General features: G+C 38.8%; 2 protein-coding genes across 3 annotated transcripts in view; one reads left to right on the forward strand and one right to left on the reverse strand.

Annotated features, from left to right (window-relative positions):
* LOC109470807 (carbohydrate sulfotransferase 12-like) overlaps positions 1 to 7,746 on the reverse strand; it is a 12,113-nt gene extending 4,367 nt beyond the window's left edge. Inside the window, exons 1-6 of one of the 2 annotated variants that reach the window (XM_019769884.1) lie at positions 7,213 to 7,746; positions 6,826 to 6,983; positions 6,191 to 6,276; positions 5,319 to 5,575; positions 1,457 to 1,568; positions 677 to 829 (exon numbers count right to left, since the gene is read on the reverse strand). In XM_019769884.1, coding sequence (XP_019625443.1) covers positions 677 to 829; positions 1,457 to 1,568; positions 5,319 to 5,575; positions 6,191 to 6,276; positions 6,826 to 6,961 — 744 coding nt within the window. In that variant the 5' untranslated portion in view covers positions 6,962 to 6,983; positions 7,213 to 7,746. Of the gene's footprint in view, positions 1 to 676; positions 830 to 1,456; positions 1,569 to 5,318; positions 5,576 to 6,190; positions 6,277 to 6,825; positions 6,984 to 7,192 lie in introns of both variants that reach the window. The other variant, XM_019769883.1, reaches the window with a different exon arrangement.
* Positions 7,747 to 7,871: 125 nt separating this feature from the next.
* The window catches only part of LOC109470804 (arylsulfatase B-like), a 20,153-nt gene continuing 3,246 nt past the window's right edge, over positions 7,872 to 24,778 (forward strand). The window contains exons 1-8 of the mRNA XM_019769881.1: positions 7,872 to 8,184; positions 8,350 to 8,472; positions 11,047 to 11,137; positions 11,527 to 11,713; positions 14,717 to 14,907; positions 15,684 to 15,891; positions 23,515 to 23,755; positions 24,373 to 24,536. Of these exons, the coding sequence (XP_019625440.1) occupies positions 8,024 to 8,184; positions 8,350 to 8,472; positions 11,047 to 11,137; positions 11,527 to 11,713; positions 14,717 to 14,907; positions 15,684 to 15,891; positions 23,515 to 23,755; positions 24,373 to 24,536 (1,366 nt within the window). The 5' untranslated portion in view covers positions 7,872 to 8,023. The remainder of the gene's footprint in view (positions 8,185 to 8,349; positions 8,473 to 11,046; positions 11,138 to 11,526; positions 11,714 to 14,716; positions 14,908 to 15,683; positions 15,892 to 23,514; positions 23,756 to 24,372; positions 24,537 to 24,778) is intronic.

A 24,778-nucleotide genomic window follows, 5' to 3' on the forward strand; every position in this document is an offset into this window, starting at 1 on the left:
GGCCGCGCAGCAATAGTCCGTCGCACCCCCCCCTCTCAGTGATACCCCAGTAGGGGTGGTTAGAGAGTACTCAAGAAGAAGAAGAAGAAGAAGATTTGAAAGTAATCTTTTATTTAAAAAAAATATCGAAAAAAAAACGAAATGTACCTGATCTTACATGAGCTTAAAATATAGTCTGCAATCTTAGATTTTAAGATCTTTGATAACGTCATCAAATTGGCATAAATTATTAAAATTATAGATAAGAATGACATTAATTTACATTAGATGTTTTTAGTACTAGAAAACATATGTAAATTAACACACGGGTTTTACTGTTTAAGACTAAATTTCTGATTTTTGCAGAAAATGCACCAGAAACCTGTTGCCATGGCAACACGAATAACATTTTTAACTTATATCACTGCCATTAAATTTTTCCCAACAATATTTTTCAAGAGTTACCAAATTTGGTGGCCCCAGCACGCGCCGTTTGGACGGTTTACAACAGCAAATTTGGCGTGGGCACCACCCCCGTCTAGATCGGGTTATTAATACGAGAAAATATTTTTCTCAAAATATCGAACAGGTAAAACTGTTTTTAAACTTGGAATAGTATCTGCATCAAAACCCCTAACCATATCTACCCCCTCTCTCCCATTTTATTGCTGACCATAATAACTTACATATTACTTACTTGGCAAGGGGCACATAGGTCTGAAATCAGCTGCCAGTGAGGATCTTGCCACTCCGTCCTGTTCGTTCCAACCGCTTTAATAAATGCCGGGAACGGAACTATTGGGTATGATCTATTGTCAGTACCTTCGGGAAGCAGTTTAAATGGTCCTAACTGAAAAGAAAGATGTATTGTTAAAAAGGTTTTGATTTATTTTTCTATTTTCTGTATAGCCACTATAACCGGTCGTCGGCGTAACACACTTTACGTGATGACAACGAGTTCAACTCTGCGATAGTTCTAGGAAATAATGAGCTGCGATAGTTCTAGGAAATAATGAGTTTTTAATCCGTACTTAATAACTGTAACACTCAAAGGCATGCTTTTCTGAGTTGGTTTAAGGTACCCAGTAGTTGATACGTCCATCAGTTTATTAGTCATTTTGTACATCATGCTTAGGCTGGATTGCCTGCCTTCGAGTGACACCCACTTTAGGTTCTTTTCATTTCCGTGTCACTAACACCTCTTTCATAGTTCCTCATACAGAATCTGGATCAGATATTAAGGTGGTATATTCTAGTTTTGGATCACGTGTATGCAAGTGAATTTTCTCGGGTTACGTTTGGCCACTCCAATCTCAGTTTAGCCTTAATTAAGATATCACATGTGCACCTAACTTCAGACTGCTTGTCAACGGCTGTGATACATTTATATTTGTTTTCAATGAAATGTACAAACATCGTGATCTACCATCTATATACCTCGCGTTAGTTGAATCAAATACTGATAAAACGAACGTACCTCTGTGTTTGACGTGTTTGAGAGAAGTGTTTTAAGCATAGAATGATACTGTTTCCGGTATCCGAATCGTGAAGGGGCGTAAGAGAATTTGTCCTCCCATGCTGATACAAGTCTGAATTTTTAAACAAAATCATATCGTTATGTTCGGACTTTTTTTACCTATCCAGTGCATAGCGCTCTAGTCAGTTTCTCACAACTTCTCGAGTTATGCGGAACACAAATGAATACAATCAACAAATGCATAAAAATCTGTAATGTGGGGCACAGACAGCTACTGTGTTGGTGTTGTCCCGCACAAAAATATGAATAAATCGAATACCTAACGATAAACGTCCAATAACAATGAATGTTAATGACTGACAAAGTAAAGATTATTCCTCCTGATTATGGAAATAGGATCCTTATTTGCATGAATTATATCAGTTTAACATAATCTCCACCAAAAGACAGCATAATCTTAATAAAGAAAGCCATTCATCATTTCCTCATAAATTATGAAAATGATGTCCTTATTTAAAGAAGTTATGTTTGATGATATTCACCTTTACTTAACTTTCAAATACCCCAAGTATGACATTCCAGGCAGTTACCATTATGGAAATATGACATTTTGTTTTCATTAATTATGCAAATTGAGTCTTTATTTTAATAATCAATATAAGTGTTTCTATTGTTCTTAATTACATATATTACAAGCTGAATAGTCCTATAATGTAATACAGCATTTTTTTAATTTCCTTATAAATTATGCAAATTACATCATCACTTAAATTACATCATCACTTACGCTACCTTCATAACAAAATCGCGAAGATCCGCTAACCGGTTCTTTAGTTATCCTTAATATTTCAAACAATCGCCCCTGCAGTTCTAGAGCAAGCCGCGAGGGGGCCCAAACCTACGTCACTCATTTTCCAGCACAACGGCTACCTACTTTTCAAATTTTGTGCCCCTAGCATGTCTAGATCATGAGATATCAAAACAGGAAGTTCCGCTGCAGTACTATAACAAGCTGACAGGGGGCCCAAAATATAATTACAAGGTCTCATTAAGACCTACCCATCTACGAAATATGACGACAATCCATTTAAAGCTTCATATGCAACTTTTTACGAAAAAAATTCAAATATTCTAATTGTACTAAATGTTGGTGTTATCAACAGTTACTATCACTTTTCAACATATTTGTGTCATTATTCTGACGTATATTTTGTCCGTTTAAACAGCTCTCGTTCAGTTCCCGGTGCCACCGGTTTGCTCAGGACAACAACAACAATAACAACAGACAGTGGTCCCCCCCCCCAGTGTGGCTAATTGGTCGGGCATGGCAGGCTTGATAGACAGGGACACATGTCATAAGATTAGCTTCTTTGCAAACACTCGTATCTTTGACATAAAGTGGAATATGATTATCAACTTAGTGTATTTCGTTGGGAATCAATAAACTGTGGTCATTGTCCCTTCAAAAGAGATTAAAAAAATATGGTAAACGGTGAGGTCTTTCAGAAATTTGTAAGCTGTCAACTGACACCCCACTGGGAGGTAGGCCACACCACTACGAGTGGATAATGCCATATGTGCGGTGTGGCCAGAGGTTTGAAGAGGAGATCATTCAAACTTTTGTAAGATTATAAGGACAAAGGATGTTGAATTTTTTGTTGCTGAGTATTATTCTGGAATATCCAGGGTTAAGTCAACGTACTATGTAAAGAAAAGAATGGAAAATAGACTTTTCTATTGTGAAAATGTCACACAATGCCCCTTCAACCCTAAACAGTACACCTGGGGTCCGCGCGGACCCCAGCACTATATATTCTGTAATATCTTTTTTTGTTTCTAAAGATTTTTTTCTGAAATTTTAGGTAATTGTCACCCACAAAGTTGTCTCTCAATACAGTTCAGAAAACTCCGTTTCTACCATTTATAAAAAAAAAATTATATCTGATTTTCTTTTAGGGTCCGCGCGGACCCCAGCCGGCTTTCGATCATAATGGATACACTGGCGTTCTTATACATTACCTTATTCCGTTTTTATATGTTTTTATGCATTCATCGTATGTCTACCAAGTTTTCAGAGAATGGTGTAGTAATAGAATTAAATTTTAATAACTTTGGTGTAATTATGACGTCATATGACGTCAGAGCTAATAATATAGTCCGCCATATTGGATTTTGACCAATGACGTCATCATTTAATATGCAAAGAATATGCTAATTTAAAATAACTTATATTTAATTATGTAAGATGCTATTAATGTTGGAAAAGAAGTGTAATTTTATATAAAACTCAGAAAATTTTTATGCTTAAACCAAAATTACTTCTATTTTCAAAAAAACTACCCGTTGCCATGGCAACACAAAAAAAATCAACTTACTAGTATAAAACTAATATGAACTTTTTTCCAGAGACATTTTAAGAAAGGTCTCCAAATTTGATACTTCTAGCGCAAGCCGTTTAGCCGCTATCTGAGATCAAAGTTGGGCCTCAAAAGCCCCTTCAGTCTGAAATGGGTTTAAAAATCGGGTATTTCTTCTTGTCTTCTTTTCTTCACCAAAAAATAGAAAAAGTTCAAAATGTATGATTTTTGTATGTAATGTGGACACAGAGGTTCCCACATCAGTTTGCAAAACAATTGAGCTGGTAGCATGTTGACAATTTCTAAAAATTAGCAAAAAAATGCTCTGGGGTCCGCGCGGACCCCAGGTGTACAGATTAATCAGTCCGGGAAGGTGTTCTGTTGAGGGTTAAGCCTTCTCGAGTTATCGTGCTTACAGACAGACAGACAGACACACATACACAGAAGAACGCCCATGAAAACATAACCTTCTTGTCGAAGGTAATAACTTCATCTTATCTACTATTACGTATCAGCCCACTAGTTCGACAGCTACTTCCTGTCCACATGAGTTCTAGCTGTTAAGGTTCCGGTCCGACTGATGTTTTTGCCTATTGACCGGGTGACACTAGTTATTGAATGTGCTGATACTGCGTGGTTCCTGCCGAGTTGACCCAGTGTAATGTTTTACCTGTGTACAATACGGGGGGGGGGTAGTACTGACCCCTCCTTTATTGATTTAGACAGCAGGTTCCACAGTCGCGACGGGTAAGGTAAGAAGCTGGTCTTGTAGCTCTAAGTTCTATGTTGGGGGTGCGTAGAATTCTGGAGCTGTACGCGTGTGACTTTTTGCTCTAGTCGTTTGATGGGTATCAGCGGTTGCAAATGAGAGGACAGAGGATGAGACTATTGAGCAGTTTATACATCATAACAAGGGAGTGAAAGTGTCTTCTGGTCAATAGTATGCTCAATTCAAGCTCCTGCATAAGAACACTAGAGGGTGTTTCAAGTCTCCGGTGATAAAAATACAGGAGGGGTCAGTACTGCCCCTCGTATTGTACACAGGTAAAACATTACACTGGGTCCACTCGGCAGGTAGTTGGCTCGTTGAGAGTAAAAAGTTTACACAAGGAGGTGCTAATGATTGTCCTCCTTAAGAAGTTGGATATCCCGGGAGGACCAGGGGCCTCATTAGAATGTATTTCTCGACGGACCTTTTGGACTTCCTTCGCCGGTACTCCGATTGTGCAGAGCCCTTCATTAGTAAACATAGGGACGTATCTGTACTCTCAGGATGGGTAGATTTTCAGTTGACGTTAACGAAAATATCATTTTGATATTATTAAGATAATAACATCAAAAATACTAACGGTGTCCATCTAAAACCACTCTTGTTTTTATATTGGCATAGATACAGACACACACCACAGTCACTCAACCAAGACCAAACAGAAAACATACCCCCCGACAAATGCGAAAAGATTTACGCTGAGTACAAACAATTCTACTATTCACTATTTACTTACCTCTCTAATGGATTCCGGACAATAATAAGCTTGGTGTACGTCTCAAATCGAAAACGTACTTCCTCATCAGAATAGGTATTGAGCCGCTTGAATGGCAAGTCATTGAGTTGTTCTCTCATGTCGTGTGTATTTCTTCTGTCATTGTGTTCAAGGTTATGTAAAATGGTTAACGTAGTTGTGCTTCCAGTTTTAAATACTTGGCAATATAGAAGTTTATATCTTTCATTAACAATGAATCGTCTTCGCGTCGGAAATTCCTGTCAAAGAAACAGAAGGGACAAAAAACTTAATTAATGCGATGCGTATATAAAATCTTTTTTTCTATTAATCCTGATACTAGTATATATTTTACTAATAATTAGTTTTTATAGGCATTACTCTATCCAAAAAGGTAAAGCTTTTGAGCCAGCTCATCTAATGTGTACTCAATAATTTCAACATATTCCCGGGATGCAAATTACAAGTTTGATTTGTAGAACAATGAGTTAATTAATAATGACATTCCCTACATGTTGCTATCCTTTATCTTGACTGCACTTTAACATACGATACCCTACGACTCACTCATTTCAACGAACAATACATTACTCATATAACATCTTACGGAAAGTCTGGTTTCTTATGCGCCTACTACGTGACTTGAACCAATGCATATCATAAATTCTATTGTGCAATCACTTTTAAATGAAATCGTAAATGGAAAGGCTTTCGTCAGAGTGTCAGGTTTGCGTCTGTATGCAGGTCAACTTTAAACTTCGAGAAGTTGTGGATGGATCTTTCAAGTTTCAGCGCTTCAAAAACTTCTTGACACGGCGAAGGCATGTGTTCCTCTAACTCTAGTTTAATATGTTGCTGATATATTAATGATTTACCGTGGTTTTGGTGTCGTTCGTCCTGCAGTAACTTTTCAAAGTTGCGATTCTCTCAGACTGTATCCTTTCTGCAGTACGTTTTTGGTCTAAAACATCAAGTTATTTCAATTTACAGTATCATCGGAACTTAACAACTATTTTCATTTTTTAGTATAGGTAACTTTACTTTCCGTCTACGCTCTCAATACTTTGAATCCTGGTAACAAATAGTGAATAGGTAGTCAGATGGCTTAAGGTTTATAAGTGCGCAAATTACGCAACCTTGACCCATCCCTTTGCACACGTTATCATCTAGTAAGTTCTCAACATTAGTATTGACCTATTTATATGTTTTTCTCTAACGGTATTGATAGGTCATTTTCAAAACGTTTGCATAATACAGAGTTTGACTAAGAAAGCCGTAGCTGTGAATGTATGAAAAAAAAATTAAAATCTTACAAGAGAACCTGAAAACTTACATTATTAAAACTAAAATACGCTGAATTAGTTATTGTACATTATTTAGAAAAAAATTAATCATAGTAACTCATTGCGATGGTTTTACCTTATTCGTTTTTGTCATTGTTTCTTTGTATAGTTTAACAATGGTTCCCCCCCCCCATTAAAACCGGTAACTCATTATACCTTTGGCTTACCTAACAAACCGTAAGTCCGGGTCCTATTTCTGATGTAAAGTGTAGCTTTGAAAATGTCTTTTTCCAAGTTTAGGCACAGTATCGCCAAAAGAAGTAGCGCTACAAGAAGTATTCGGGTGAAAGTAAGCCATTTCATGATCAGTCCTTTTAAAGCTCGTCTGAAAAAAGTACAAAGCAAAATTTTTAGTATTTTACATATGCGTCATCTCTATAGTCAATGGATTTACTCAAGTATTTACTCAAGTAAGCACTTTGGACAGTACATAATATTCTGTTGGCATCGGGCTATATACAATGGTGATGTAAAAACTGAATTATAAAACAAGACACATTCATCACAGCCAAGATAAATTTTATTAAAACAAACATGTGTCAACTGCTTGTCACCAGTCGTGCATTGTGATGCTGTGGGATACCATCGCCAGCAGTCATCGTAGGTCAACCAGTGTTGTTCTCTCGGTCACTCTTGCACGTCAGCTCGGGAAATCGGTTAGATTTTCTCATAGAGAATTCGTTCGAAAGTCCAATGTTTCCCGCAGATTCCTGTCTTAAGGATATTTAAACTGTGTCGTAATGAGGTCATAATATGTATTGAGAGTTCACCAACTGTGTTGGTTTAACCGCCAGACATTCATACATTATCCATAGTGACTTTGCCTCCCTCTAGTTTAGATAGTGTTAAATCAGAAGCAGGGTTTAATTTCCACCCCTCCTATATAACAATGTTACAAATAATTGATAATATGAAGAAAAAAATATGTATGCCGAGGCCACGGATTTTCGTACTGCGGCGTGCATTGGCGGTCACCTTTACCTCCACTGTCTATTGCAGATACTGAACTATTAGAGAAAGGCTTTCAGCACTTACCTTATGTAAAGGGATGACACGTCGTACTTAGATCAACCGTATTCTAGATTTACTGACTGCTGATAGAGCAAGCTGGACTACATTGACTGTCTCATGCGTCACGAGACACGGTTGACGATGCATTATTCATAAAGGCTATTGCGCATGTGCATTGTTATAATTACCAGTTGAACGTGTTCCCAATACTTGTACAGTTTTAAAGACTACTGGAAGTGTATGTCTTTAGAACATCGATTCGGCAGATTCACACAAAACTACTAGTAAATACAATACCTACAAAACCACTAAAAGTAACAGTATTTTCTGCACGTCGGTGACGAGAGGCGTTTGATGGAAGCAGTAATATTTTTTCAGTATGGTCGTTCATTACGACGGTTTTTGCACAATCGTCGATCCTGGGTCCTTTTGTTTTTTGCATCTGTGCTGTTTGTGTTTTTGTGGTTTGATATTATATCTACTAGCAATTATTCCTGGCATGGAGTGCAGCTAAGGTAAATAACTTTCATTATATAAAACCGTTATAAAACTTTTCTAGTGTGTACTAGTGTGTAATTGCATATATTATCTCATAATGTGACAACTTGCCTAAATTAGCTACTGATGATTATTATGACATTTATCAATTATACAATAATAGTTGTATCATTGATTATCAGGTTTGACGCCGGTGGAGGGTTGCCCAGTAGAAAACCCAACATTGTTTTTATTCTGGCGGACGACTACGGCTGGAATGACATTGGTTATCATGGGTCCTTCATACAAACTCCAAACCTTGACAGGTTTGCTATAGTAAATTTATTTATCTTTTTATAGCTTCTGAAAAAAATCAGGTATTTTTTGGTCAGTTTGTGTGTTTCCTAATATTTGCCATTGAAATAATTTTCAGAAGGCCGTTATGGATTGTGATGATATTGGTATGTTATTAGGATATAAACATGCCATCGTCAAATGTGGACCCCGGTTTCCTACCTTGGTACTGTAGAACAACGTCAGTTTTGTCTTAGGCATGTGCTATGGCATTAACATCATGGAGGCATAGAGCTTTTAAGGACACCTTAAAAAACTTTGATTAACTTTATTCGGTAAAATGCCAGTAGCGACCTCCTGGGAGAGAAATTTTGGCGCCAAGTTGACCTATGTTGCTATAAGTTCTAAAATGGGCTTTTGGTGTGAGCCACTTTGATCTGGTACCACAAGCGTTACAAACGTTTCTAGCGAAATATTGAATGTGTATAAGTGAAGAAGAAAACCCGAGTATGTCCATTAGTACATACATAAAGATTAGGCCAAACTTTATTGAATGCATGACATCCATGCGCACATTAATTGATTTTCACCTGTCTTAAAATTTCCTCCTCCCACCTGGAAACCAGCGACAATACGCAGGGAGGCTGTTTGTTAAACACATTAAACCGCGATTCGGGTAACTAGTGTTCCTCGCATCTGGTCCACCTGCCACACGTTCCTTTCAAACCGTGCCCGATCACGATTCGCCTAATCTACATTCATTGTTGTTTAATAATAACACGCAAGGTAGTGTGATATCACTGTCAGAGGTCAACGACCTGCTTGCTGGTGCCCCTCCCAGCGTATCTCGGCCGAATGCCGACGTAGTCCCGTCAGAGGCCGTGAAGTTCGTCCTGGAATCATTCGGTTATTATTCGGTCATTCGGCTTCGTAAACTTTGGCATTGTATGTAAATAAAGAAATATCACCCCACTATCCATGATTTAACCCTACCTAGACCGGGGGGGGGCTAAAAGTGCCCGCGGCAACTTTGATGTCACCTAGCGTCTGAACGGCTAGCCGTAGAACGGCCAAACTTGGTGACTTTTCCTAGAATATTGTTAGCAACAATTCTCTATCATTGGAATAAGATAATAACTTTTTGTGTTGCCATGGCAACGGGTTTCTGACAGGCATTTTTTGCTAAATTTAGTACTTTTTGTTTCAACAATAGAATTTTATGGGTTTTATGTCAAGTTACTCATGGTTTCTAAAATTAATAACATCCCATATAAATGCATGTAGATTTTATCATTAAATATGCATAATTTATGCTAATTTGATGACGTCATTGGCCAAAATCCAAGATGGCGGACCATATCATTAGAACAGGTATATACAGGTTATTTTCATTAAAATTTTATCAATACTTCCATTTCTTTTTCCAAAAAAGGTTTAAATGAAGGTCTTTAGTATGTTGACAATGTATTTTAGGCTTTATCATGAAAAAACTATTTTTGAAAATTCAAGATTGATGATCCAAGATGGCGGGTATCTTAAATATGCATGACGTCATTATATGACGTCACCGGTGTTGCTATGGGCAACATAACACTTAGTACACCCTAATATTCTGTCATAAACACTTTTGGTACAGTTATGTTGAATACCATTTAGTTTTCAGGGAAAAACCTATATAGACGGTTTTGGGCAATAAAATCACATAAATGACGTCATAATGACGTCATAATACGTCATAATGACAAAAAATGTAGATATGATACATTTTCACTAGTACACCATCCTCTGAAAATTTGGTGGTCATACGACATACCGTTCGCGAGTTCTGAGGGGGGTCCCCCCCGGTCCCCCGATGCCAAAAAAGCCAGGTCTAGGTAGGGTTAAGTGCTTTGGGATCGAGGCGCTTCTAATGCGATTTTGAGAGTTTCCATGAGGCCACTTAAATCCGGCTTCTGTTGTATCTGGATTGAAACCGCTTACAGCGTCTTCGTGTGAACGGACCCTAAAAAGGACGGCATCCAGCTCAGGCTATCTGGGCTGCACGGAAATAAATAACTCAGTACTGTGCTAACTGATGAATGCCGTACATTCCTGCCCTAAAACTAGTTATTGTAATAAGTACTGCCCCAAATTCAGCTTAGTATTCCTGTGCTTTAGATGCATTTCGGCTGGATTTTTATCGTCTTCTCGTCTTCTCGTCTTTTGGTGGGTCTTTAGAGAGTGTCATCCATAAAGTTGAGACAAAAAGGCCTAATATGCAATGTTTCTGTGTGTTTACATTAAAAACGATTTGATACATTTTGTAATCTATGACATGTAAAAATCATCAAAAATAACCTTATTTATACATTACTTAAAATAAGGACCCAATATGCTATTTTATCAATGAATATTCCATACTTGTTACATATTCAAGTTGATTTTAGCTTAATGTTGCCATGTAAAAATAACCAATATCAATGTGGAGGTCACAAATGATGAACCTACAAGCAAAAATGGCAATTTCACATAGAGAATATATGTAATTGGAGTCAAACAATAAATGAAAAAAATGTTATTACCGCCTAATTTGATAAACAATGCTATTTTTTGTTTGTTTTTGATAGCCTGGCATCAGAGGGAGTTACGTTAGAGAATTACTATGTGCAGCCCATATGTAGCCCGTCAAGGTGCCAGCTCATGACAGGCAGGTATCAGGTAGGTTTTATTCAAAGAGATATGTCTTTGAAATGTTCCTTCATATTATGTCAATGTCTAAATTCAGACCCGTTTTGACAAAGTATTAAATAATATAAAATTTGACGAAAAGCGCAATGGGGTTTGTGATCACTCTAGCTTCATGCCAAATTGTATGGGTTTTTTTTGGCCCAAAAATTAGGAAATTAAATCCATTTAACGAAATGGCAGGAGGAGAAGGAGGGAAAGAAGAAACAGGAGAAAACACAATATATGGCATACCGATACCAAACGTCAAGATGATTTTCTTAATACGGGCTTTTAGATTTTTTTTTCTTTTTAGCTGTGTTTTAGGATGTGTACTATAGCAGTGTTTGTTACCAATTAAAAAGAGATGTCCTTTATTGCAGATTCACTATGGGATGCAGCATAGTGTAATAACTAGCGACCGCCCCCATGGACTGCCTTTAGATGAAATTACCCTACCCCAGAAGCTAAAGGAAAATGGGTATAGCACTTATATCGTGGGCAAATGGCACCTTGGATTCTACAGAAAGGAATACATGCCACTGCACAGGGGATTTGAAAGGTTTTACGGTAAGGCATACACTAACACACATACACTAACAATTAAAGACCGAAAATTACTAGTAAGTACATATTTATGTGGGTAATAATGACTCAGACTCTGCGTGTGACCACATTTAGTAGATAACTATAGGAGTTTTCGGGCGCTTAGAGTGGCTAATAAGGAGCATGTTTTTAAATTTAAATTCGTGGTTTTCAAATTAAAAACTTCTGCGTGTGAAATTCCTGTCCTTTGACGATGTATTATTTCAACATGTCCTAACTAATTATTTAAATGACATCTATATCAGCTTAATATATGCATAGCGATGTTAAACTTTAAATAACAGATGTCACAAGGTATAAAATCTCCATCAATTACTAGTAAGGAGTCATTCATAAGTGAACAATTTTCATATTTGCATAATTATATCTGTTAATGTTCCGACTGTCTTTATAGTCATACATACATTACGTGAATGAAAATATTATGTCAAACACTGTAATTACAAAACATTCTACTAATTATGCAAATTAAGTCTTTACATGCATAAGATGCATATTATTATGTACCTGTGTATGCTACTAAAAGTCAAAACCATAGCATGTTCAGGAAAAAATATACAAGAACCTTAAGTTCTGCTGCAATACCAAGGTCATCCACAAGGAGGTTTATCATTGACTTTGTCTTTCTAGGACCTACCAACATTCGGAATATCATTACAATTCATAAAGGCGTTCTTAAATTATAATGACTACACATTTGCGAAACACACAAACACACACACACACACACACACACTACAAAGGGAGAGAGTCAGTGGTTCTTACGTTTATAAGTACTGGCGTTTAGAAGTACAGCCGTGAGTGAAATTTCCCGCCAGTACTTATAAACGTAAGAACCACTGACGGGCCGTGAGGTAGGGGTAAACTTTTGAATGGGAAGGATTTGTGCAACGCCACTTGGCAGAAAGGTGGTCCAGAATGTTTGCCGGAGCATGGGCTACTTTAAATTTGGCGGCACAGCCTTTATTGTTATTTTGCAGACGATTTTCGTGTCGACTGTGAGCTGTGCCGCCATTGGGGGCTAAGCAGAAGGACGGGGGCAAAGCAGAATTGCGTCGGGGGCGTAGAGGAACGACGGGGGCGAAGCAGATTTTTTGCGGGGGCGAAGCAGAACGGGGCGGGGGCGAAGCAGAACGGCGGGGGCGAAGAGGAAGGAGTTTCATGGGGGTGTAACAGAGCTACCCTGAGAACACTTGACAACATCCTCCAGGATAATATCTGTCCCCTCTGGGCATTTATAGCCAGCCCGTCAGACAGTCACTACAGTATCCGTAGGGGACGTCGGCACCGAATAATGATTAGCAAAAATAAAAGACGTGCAATGTCCTTCATTCCAAGAACCTTAATACTGCTCTATGCCATTGACAACTATCTCTCTATATTTGTATTTAGGAGATAATTTACACCAATGGCCCGTGTGGGCTTAGTGCGTAGATCACATTGTTAAAATGTCTCATACTTTTCATCTTTACTGAGATAGGTTTGTTTGAGCTGACCTGTAACACACGCTGACATGTATCAAACATCACTAACAAAGCTAACTTCTCTCTCGGCCTTATTCGGCGAAACATCAAGGTAGCCTGTAAGATAATCAAGGAAGCAGCCTACAAGGCCCTAGAGAGGCCGATTCTGGAGTACGCGAGTACCGTGTGGGACCCGCACAATGCTAAGGACATCGCTACTCTAGAAAAGGTCCAACGTAGGGCAGCTAGATGGGTATGCAACCGCTTTCGCCGGACTTCAAGTGTTGGTGACATGCTGAAGGAGCTCGACTGAGCTACTCTAGAAGTAAGGCGGAAAATAGCAAGGCTAGCAACCTTCTACAAGCTGCATCATGGCTCCATCACTATCAACTCCCGGGAACTCCGCTCTGTATGTCAGCCCAAGAGACAGACCCTTCCACATCCCCTGTCATACAACGTCCCTCGCTGCAGAATGTAGTCAAGTCGTCGGCATATTTGACCGGAGTAACCGACATTGGCAAAGTGACGTCCAGCGAGTTTATACATATTGCAAACAGTAGTGGAGAGAGCAAGCCACCTTGCGGGACACCAGTCAGGACTTTGTGGGCTTTCACAGACACAAAGCCCATTTCACCATCTGTGTGCTGTCTTCAAGGTAACTGGAGATTTCCGACCAAAGGTCCTGACGAATACCCGGATCTACCAAGGTCCGTAGCAGTTGGCCGTGGTCAATCGTATCGAAGGATCGAGAGAAATCTACAAATACGGCGTGGATATCCATTCTTGGACTGCTGTTCAGCGCGTCATGCCAGGCTTGTAGTATGTGGATAAGGACCGTCGAGCGTTTTGGAAGAAAAGCGTGTTGTGAAGAGGTCAAGTATCTTTCTGTTTTCCGTATAAGAGCATATTTCAACGGGCCCTCAATCCCTACTGACACGAGAAATCTGTCTGTAGTCCGACGGAAATGCGGTCTGGGTTTTTCGGCACGGCTCTAACCATGGCATGTTTCCACATCTGTGGGAATGTACAGTTCTGGACATATGGGATTAAAACACCACACATGACAGGAGCGAGTTCTTCACTGAACAGTTTCAGAGACCATGATGGGATTTAATCAGGGTCCATAGCCCTCCTCACGTTCACCTTGTGTAACCTTTGCTTGATTTGGCCTAAACTGAAGATGAAGTGTGCACTGTGACAACGTGTGCGCTGCATCTTGTACTGTTGACACGGTCCGGTCAACCTGGCTCCAAACGGAGGCGAAATTGTTGTCTCGTTAAATTTATTCAATAGCATAACAACATGACATGTTCAGTATGCAGACATTATCCTGCGTAACGATTGTTTTCAGTCCCGTTACAAAAATTTTAAGATATATACATCAGACCAAAACAGTATTTATCCTGTATCTATGTAAATGAAAAGAAAACACCTTATATTAAAATGATTTGATTTCCACACGGAAAGTAAGCCTTAGACTTTTCTGTGTATTTTTGACATCAAGGTTACCTGACCGGAGGTGAGGACTACTGGACACATCGGAGGCCGAACCTTTTTGCAAAGGATCCAAACGCATTTCACGGGCTTGACCTACGAGACCAAGACAAACCTGTCCTTGATCAAAACGGAACCTACTCTACCAACCTGTTTGCTTCAAAAGCTATCGAAATCATACGAAACCATCCGCAGAACAAGGTATAACCGTATTTACTAGATACAATGTCGACATATTGCATGCGATTATTGTTATCAAATAGGGCAAAGGGCACAAAATAACGCAAAGGGCATGAGATAAAACTGATTATCATGGTTATATCATAATCAACATTATAACATACACTTAAGTCTTAAATACATAAGGAATTAAATTTATCTAATAGTTTTATTAAAATAACTCAAAGTATAAAAAATCTTTACTTACTTACGGTGCTAGAATTTGGATTAAAAATCAACCATCTTTTAGAAAAGTATTTCTTTAATATCTCCATATTTAAACCAGATTTTGGGTCAGAGAAAAATTTAAAGTTGAGGTGGCCTTGTTTCGAACACTTTGATAATGTATTTTATACATTTTAAATTTCATATTTTTGACAAAGAACAGAGCAAAAAACGCAGGGTCAATGACCTAAACATGACGTCATTTTGAAAATATGTAGAAGAATGCCAGCAGGACAAGGGTTAAACTGTATTTGTTAAAAATTTACGTCTAGTGATACAAGATGGCAGAAAGCTAGAATATTGATTATATCATCTCAAGACGTCTTTTTACGTTATGACGTCCTTTTTACGTTAGTGTTGCCAGTATTCTCAGACATTAGTATCTCTATCATAGACCCAGTCTGCATAGGGTTAGATAAATGTATTAAAATTAATGATGTTTAGATAATTTCTTCCACTTGCACACTTCCTTTAATTCTGCGAATTTCCATTTGAGGAATAGGTTAAGAAAACTTTTACCTAATTTTCCTCAGCCGATGTTTCTCTACCTGCCATTTCAAGCTGTCCATTCACCTCTCGAAGCACCCCGACAGTACATTGACATGTACAAGAACGTAGAGAATACCCTCGTCAGGACATACGCCGCCATGGTGACAGCGATGGATGAGGCAGTGGGGAATGTTACTGACGCCTTGAGAAAGACGGGATTGTGGAACGATACAGTTCTCATATTTTCTACAGGTAAAGAAGGGCAATTTTCGACTGCATACTTTCGAAGACAGCTAAAAGATACTATCTGGTATGTAGGTTTTTTTCTTGAAAAACAGCCTTCGGTAACCTGATACCTCCTGGTATTATTGCAACCTTTTGTTTTCTCCACTTATATTATACAATCAACCCATATCATTTGGCAGAATTCTATTGCACGCTTCACACTCTAGGCTCCAGCGGCCTTATTGTCGACTATTGATGCTGACCTTGGAGGCTGGTTTATAATATGACAATGTCCCTTTTTGGTTATATAGATATAGTATTTGCAATTACTACATCAGTTGATCAAAAATCAGTGACTGCCTTATATTAGAAAAAGAAGGTTATCCAAGAATCTACTCATAAATTTTTAACAATTAGATCCTGGTTTGGATATTTCTTCATTTATAATTGTTACCTTCGCCTAACTTCTTTTAAGAATTAAAATTCCACAAATTTGATAATTGCAGCAGTTACAACAACAGAATTAACATCTGTGTCCATAATATCACCAGGGTCCATAATATCGCCACCTTGAGATATAGTGTGCATTAAGATATTTTTACTGCAACATACACTAGATATGTACATTTGAGATGTGAAGGAGTGCATAACAAAAGTATGTTGCAGTAAAATATCTTTAAGCACACTGTTTCTCAAGGTGGCGATATTATGGACCCTGTGAATATTATGGACGCAGATGTTATACGATTTCCTCAATATTTATACAAATTAACACATCAAATTGAGTAAAAGTTTCTCGTCTTCAAATGAATGCTGTCACAAGTTTCAAAAGACCTATGATAAAACGTAGCAGTTCTAGGATCTCCTAATAAATCATTTAAAGATATTTTTCCATAACTGTCATCTAAATATGTCTATGATTCTTGAAGCTTACACACTAAATATGATTCAAATCTACCAACCGGTTCTTGAGTAACTAGCCTTTACTATTAAAAACTCGGCAGGTAAACTGTTAGGGGCACAGACCCTTATCACATCTTAACGAGCTCAAGAGATATCTTTGGTGAGTTGTGACCCTAGCGTGTTCAGATAACAAGACACTGAATATGGAATTTCCACTGCAATACCATAACGTGACTTTAGGGAGTTCAAAATCGAATCATCAAATCAAGAGGTACACAGCTACAAAATATTAACATAAGATAATCCTTTTGAAGTTATCTTAAAATGGATCAAAGTCTCCGTATTGAGGCAAATGACTCAAAATACCTGTCTTGAGTCAGACGACTTAGAGATTCCAAGACTCTAAGTACCCTTCTTGGGTCAAATGACTAAGAGTTTCCGTCTCGATTTACATGGCTCGATTGCCAGTCTTGAGTCAAATGGAACAAAGTACCTGGCTTCAGTCAAATGGCTCTAAATTCCCATTTTGAGTGCTCGTCTTGAGTCAAATTATTCAAACCTGTGCCTTGAGTCAAATGACTTAAAGTTCTCTTGGGGCCGGCCATGCCCATAATCATGAGTCAACTGACTTAAAATCTGTTTACCTGAAAGTTAAACAACATGACTGAAGAATTAAAACTATGAATGAGGAATGTGGCTGCAATTCGGTAAAGCAAGGAACATTTTTTTTTTATTTTCAGACAAAGGGAGTGAATAAATTTTTACAAAATATTTTGGATTCTGTTTGTGTTTCCTTTAAATCAAAATTACCTTTAAGGCCAATACAAACGATTCATAATTGGGGATATGTAAAAAAATATGCTGTTATAACTTCCAAGTTAAAAAAGGTTTCTAATTCGGTGTTTTTCTGTGTCTATCTTAGCCAGTAAACAAAATAACTCAACTGATATTAACTAGAAATTGTTAGGATTAAGATTACCTGAGACCTAAGAAAATTCTTGTAGACAAGACTTTCATGTTTTGAATATATGACCTAATTTTATGTTATAAAGTTATAAACATTGTTTCACGTAGTTAAAACAAAACCGCCAAAGAACTTCATCAAAGACATTAGCCGTATTGCCATCTTATCGTCCTATGCTATATGGAGTGTACGTCAAGAGCCGAGCAACGGCTGGCACACCTGTGATACCTAATCAACCCCTCTCTGAACTAGGCATGGAGTATGCAGGTGACGTGGATTTCCTGAATAAAGAAAAAAGATCCGCTACAAAGACTCCTACCTATTTTGGAGAGAAACTTAAAGTATTCAATTTTTTTTTAAATTAATGTAAGCTCTCACTCAGCATTAGCAGCTGGACTGCCTAGAAAGGACGCTGTCAGAGTTTTGGGAAAGAATTAACTTCACGTTTGAATCTTTGTCCTCTTACCGATCTCACTCGGAAGACTAACAGTTGTAGGTACAAATGTTCTTATATTGTTGGTGTGGGAGACGGGGACCACCAGCGTGTTTTTTGTGCCGGGATTTCGACTGGTGTGTCAGCCGTTGCACCTCTTTGTGTTTAGGAACAATGTCATTTAACCCTATCCACCGGGCGAAAACCGAGATTTCCCTCGTGGAAATCTATGGATACGCGCTAGGAAATCCGAAGTTTCCGCGGGATTCCACTGATTTCCAAGGTGCACACGCGGCGTGTTCGCTGTGGGAAACTTGTGGAAAACGTGGGAAACGGACCGCTCAAATTTCCATTTCGTGTCCTATGGTGGAAATTTGTGTGCACATCGTCGGGATATCTGTGTGCACGTGTGGAAACTTCAGGTGTTTGCCTTTGTTCCACGAATGACTTATGCATAATTTAGCGGCAATTATCGTAATTATCTCCCCCCAGACCCACCCGGCCACGCCTCAAATATACCTTTTGTAATGGAAAGTAGCATCATGGCCTCCTATATATCCCCCTTTATCCCCCCCCTGTTTTGATATTTTAGTTGCCTTTATTAGTTGTAAATGGTGCTTGGTCTTTGTGTGAGTGTGTGTTTGTGGCTGTTTTTTTTTTTTTGCAAACTGGTCATCAGGAGGTTCCGATCTGTATGTATTTTATGCACCTCCCAAATTTCCAGTGTGTTTTGTCGAGTCTGTCAGCACAGGTTCATCTGAAACAAATTGTAGATCTCGGCCTGTTCGTCCTTCCACGTATGGCATGTAGACGATGACAGTCTCGGGAGCAGATATGAGTCTCCAGTCCTTGGAATCCTTCCTCAGCTCGTCTTGCCTAGTCTCCCTAGGGTAGGCTACCGGCTTTAAAAAAACGGGACATAGACTGAAGTTCACAATCTTCCCAATCAACCTCTGTCTGGAGAGACGTCTAGCCCAGTTCGTATTGCCAATGTCCCGCGGCGTTCTTGTCTTGGAAACAGCTAGTCTTTACCAGGCTTTGAGAAGTGGCTGGAAAGAGTGGAAATCGGCCCAATGGAGAGATAGCATGCCAAGGTAGTTGGTGCTGCTGGTGAAAACAGTTTGCCGCTACGGTTCCAGCCGCTTCCCGGAGCCTGGTAGACGCTAGGAAATGACGCCATGTCGATATTCCTCGGTGTTGATGTAGACCGAAATTTCCCAGTCTCTCACTAAGTCCTAGCGTGTTGTTTGTGTCCAGGAGAACTGTAGAATGCACGTTACACAACCCGGCGTGCTAAATGACAGATTTCAAAAATAGAGCGCGAGCAGATCACTGCAAGAATAACGACCGACACAAAGGGCTGTGAAATGTCCCAGTTGTCTAATGTGAAAAAGATTCACGCTATAAAGCTTAAAAAACAATAAACCCTATAGGCTAATCTTACGCCAAAATGCGCCGAAACATTACCAAGTCTGCATATGCGTAACACATAATACATTCTGCAGTTAACCTGTGTAATGTTTACAACTTCTTGTTCAAGAAAATGAAATAAAAACAAGGAAGTTAAACTAAGGCTCCTTTACAAAAACCAAACATGGTAAACAGGGATATTTTTAAACATAGACGGCATCTCGTCTGACCATTACACCACAATACACAGTGGGCAAATATTTGAAAAACGCCAAGGGGGTGCCCCTCATCACCAATGAAAACGGACATGTTTCCACGTGAAATGTATCAAGGTCGAGGTTATCCAATAGCCTAGTTTGGGAAAGTTCTGACCAGTAATTGTGTTTTTTTTTTGTCTATTATATACCGTAGATCCAATATGGCGTCGACGTAATAAGGCGTTAATTTATGGAGAAAGCCGAGCTACCAGACAAAGAAATCTCTACATTGTTAGTTAGGTAGTAAGGGTTATAGTCGATATGGTAATATTCAAGTAAGTTTGGAAACAGATACATCGGAAAAATACTGCGAAGCATTACAATATCTCTTAGTTAAACCAACAAAAAAACTAATCATGATCACTTATGACTTCCACTAATAAACATAATTTTTGCAGTAGAAATTTCAAAATTGCACGTCCCCTGCACTTCTAGGCTGAGTTTATAATTTGGTACCCAAAACAAAACACGCTACAGATGATCGCGCGTGAGCAAGTCTTTAGTTTATTATCTTCAGCTATTTCTTTTCGTTTACAACAACGTGTTGCAAATTATCACTCTATCGGCGTCCGTCGGAGTGCTTTCTTGATTTACCGATAGTATACGCCGAAATGTATCAGGGGTTCACGCCATTTCTACCAGAAAATTTACTAAAGCGGAGTGATAATTATTTCTATTGTACATCCATGCGCTGTAGGGCCATGTACAGAAAACGTTAACGACATATACTAAGTATAAACTGCAGGAAACTCTTAGACCCCGGCGTTCATACCAAGCTTTGTATATCCTGCTAGATTCTTTAGCGGCGGTCAATCTATATAGCCTGGTGCGGAAGCAAAATAGTCTGCTCTGTAAAGCCAGACTCGCAAAGTCCAATGGCAATATATGTGTAAACAAACACAACAAAACTGCTTATAGATTGCCGTGCCTATTTTCTTAGGTTGGATACTCCATTGTGACGATAATTAGTCAGGACACGAGACGTTTCCAACAGTGGGAAATCCTGTACACTTCGCGTGTCCCATTGTGTGCACGGGTTTCCAACAGTGGACACGCCGGGATGGGACACCCGTGGAAACTTATGTACACGGCTGGGACATGTCATGTTTCACCAACGTGTCCCTTGTTGGAAACTTGTGGAAATTCGTACAGTGATCTAAACCGGGCTTTTTTGAGCATGGGGGGGGGGGACCGGGGGGGGGGGTCTTTTGACTCGCGAACGGTATGTCGTATGACCACCAAATTTTCAGAGGATGATGTACTAGTAAAAATTGGTAAATATCTGCAATTTTTATGTCGTTATGACGTAATATGACGTCATTTTGACGTCATTAATTTGATTTTATTGGCCAAAACCGTCAAGATAGGTTATACCCTAAAAATTAAATAGTTTACAACATAACTTTAACAAAAGTGTTTATGACAGAATATTAGGGTGTACTAAGTCTTATGTTGCCCATAGCAACACCAGTGACGTCATAAAATGACTTCATTCATATTTAAGATGTCCGCCATTTTGGATCATAAATCTTGAATTTTCAAAAATAGTTTTTTTCATGATAAAGCCTAAAATACAAATTGTAAACATACTAAAGACCTTCACTTAATTTTTTTTGTCAAAAGGAATAGAAGTATTGATGAAATTTTAAGGAAAATAACCTGTATATACCTGTTATTATGATATGGTCCGCCATCTTGGATTTGGGCCAATGACGTCATACAATTAGCATTAATTATGCATTTTAATTATAAAATTTACATAAAATTATCTGGGATGTTATTAATATTAGAAACCATGGGTAACTTGACATAAAACCCATAAAATTTTATTGTTGAAACTAAAATTACTAAATTTAGTATTAAAAAATGCCTGTCAGAAACCCGTTGCCATGGCAACACAAAAAATATTATCTTATTCTAATGAATGAGAATTGTTGCCAACAATATTTTAGGAAAAGTCGCCAAGTTTGGTCGTTCTAGCACTAGCCGTTCAGACGCTACGTGACATCAAAGTTGGCGCGGGCACTTTTAGCCCCCCCCCCCTCTGGTCTAGATAGGGTTAAAACAGGGCTGGTGCCTCTCTGTGTTGCATACGGTGGACGAGAGTAAATGCACCAACTTCCCTGCGGTGGTCCAAAGGTTCGATGCACGCATTAGACGGACCAGTTGAGGAAAATTTAATGATTTTCAACGCTTTCCTTTGTATAAAGTCAAGCCTAGCTACCTCGTTTTCGCATGGAGACAACCATACAGTTAGGGCATACTCTTTACTGACATGTTTTGACCAAAATGTCACCTTCGGAGGAGGGGAATGTGTCTTCTTTGACACCTTGGGGACCTCTCTGTCAATTTCGTCTTTGGGGATGGTGAACTTCTCAGAGAAAATTTTAGCGAAACATTCAGCCTTCTGGTGAGAACTTATGAAAGTCTGATGATCAAGCATCAGGTGAGGAATGTCGCATTTTGCACCTTCAGCCATTTGTGAATGAAGGCAAAAACAAATTTACACATATATACGTGGCTGACGAAACACTTCAAGGAGAGGAGGAATGAATGCAAAATAAAATCATTTGCTCCCTTGTCTGTAGCTCTGCCGAAGTGAAAACACGCTACACCATGGGCAACATTGCTTTAGAGCCTTGGAAATCCTGGATTCAAAGATAAGGACTCCTTTACAAAGAATCTACAGCTGTACAGTGTTTGCAGTGTCTCTATCATGCTATATACCTGCAACAGCCGGGCAGAACCAAGGACAGTTATAGATTGGTACCTGCTACCGCAAACAACTGATTGTCATCACAGTTCTTCAAAGGCTACAAAGCGATGTTGACTATTGACAGGCGGTACAAAAACGGCAACACAGCACCTCTCTCTGCAGGCTGGGAGAAAGGTCGGCAGTTTTTGGCTGACGTACTGTTTCGCTGCGCCAGTAGAATTCTTTAGATTATTTAAGAAGTTGGGGTGTGGACATGAAGTTTGACCATGTTTGGTGCTGGATGGCTGTTGGTCGGAAGAAAGCTAACAGTGCCCAGACCATGTCCGGGGACAGATTTGAAATAACGTTGCGTTAATCTGCTAATCATGCTGAAATTGAGATATGAAGCACAGGGGGATAGCACAAAGGTCCAGGAGCTAATGGAGTCCACGAGACGGAAGTCACATTGGATGGAGAAGAAGAATGAATGCAGCTGCAGGACGTTTTTACGGCTACAAACGCATGCATTATACAGTGGGGAATCATACTGATGATAATAACACCAAGGACTCCAAGCTTGTTCTGAAAACCTTCCTACTTGTTTTAGGATGGCAAAAACGCCCGAAACGATTATGTTATTGAGAACATCAAGCCTTCTTAATTTTTATCTGTAATGCTTTGATGTTACATTTTAATGTTGATTTAATGTACTAAACAGGCTATATCGTAACATAGATTTGAGAAGTTTTCCTGTTTTGGTTACCTATATCCTATGTCTTCACCCTCTTGAATTAATTTTATTTTGAACAAAGAATTCCAAACCAGCACATTAAACAATTTGAAGCCCATAGGGGAAACGTTTTTGATAATATATCGGTTCCTAAATTACATTGCCAATGATATCATTGGTTATAATTTCATTAGTTTTGAAATACAAAAATTGATGTTGATTTTTTAAACTTACTGTTAACTATTGTCTCATTCTTAGATAACGGTGCTAGGAGAAACGCTGGAAGTAACTGGCCGCTGAGAGGTTGGAAGAGTACCCTGTGGGAGGGAGGAGTACGAGGTGTTGGTTTTGTTACCAGCAAACTACTGAAGAAAGCAAAACGAAAAAGTGATGCTCTTATTCACATCTCTGATTGGTTCCCTACTCTACTTCGTATCTCTCGTGCATCAAAAAATAACACAAAGTCTTTGGATGGATTTGATGTCTGGGACGCAATAAGGTAAAGAAAGCAATATGAAGGTTTTATAGTTTACTGTTTGAGTTCTGTTCCAACACAAGAAAGGAACTTACCATATATTTTCATTAGATCTCGTCAGCCTTTGTCAACTCTGTGATCCACTTTTCAAACCGTGAGGTTGGTAGATTCCGTCTCCCCAACACTTTTGATTTACTCTTGACGTCATCACGCTGCTGCCTTTCCGAGAGTGGACCAAACATATGACGAAGGTTAACGAGATCGACTGAAAGGTTTCGGTGAGGTCCTTTTTTGTGACATGTATCGCTCTCTCCCTCTGTCTCCCTGTGTCTGTCTGTCTCTTTCTCTTTCTTTCTCTCTCTCCCTCCCTCTAAATATATATATGACATAACTTACAATTTGTCATTAGTATGCCTTGAGCATAGACCATTTACTAAGTATTATAATTTTTTGCATCAGGGTGCTTAGGACACACGTTGGCATGAGTTCTCTGATACGTTTGCCTTTAAAGAATTGAAATGTAACGTTTTTTTAAATAAAAGGTATATCAAGACCGCCTTTTCCCCGGAAAAATAAATAAAATTTTCATTATCCAATTAGGCATGTGCCTTATCTAGCGACTTAACTTGACAATTCCACAGCATGGGATCACCTTCTCCGCGGGAAGAAATCCTCCACAATATTGACCCTCTCCAACGGCGATCAAAATCCTCATCTTCACACTTGTGGACTGATGACATTTTTGACACCTCTACTTACGCTGCTATTCGTTCGGGAAACTGGAAGTTGCTGACAGGTTATCAAGGTGAGTGGAAATGAAATATGATTGTACAATGTTATGGTATTTCTAGCTACCTTTGATTTCTATATGTGTCTAAATCTTTAATTACGTAACCGAAATACTCACCGAAATCCATTGACAGCCTATATTTTCTACTCCAGACAACAAATTTAATCAATCCTATGATTTCGAAATTTAAAATAGAAACTGGGACACAACATATAAATTATAGCATTTAGCCTCGTTTAACCCTATCTAGACCGTGC

Source organism: Branchiostoma belcheri, unplaced genomic scaffold (assembly GCF_001625305.1).
Source record: "Branchiostoma belcheri isolate BF01 breed outbred unplaced genomic scaffold, Haploidv18h27 scaffold233, whole genome shotgun sequence".
Classification (NCBI taxonomy): domain Eukaryota; kingdom Metazoa; phylum Chordata; class Leptocardii; order Amphioxiformes; family Branchiostomatidae; genus Branchiostoma; species Branchiostoma belcheri.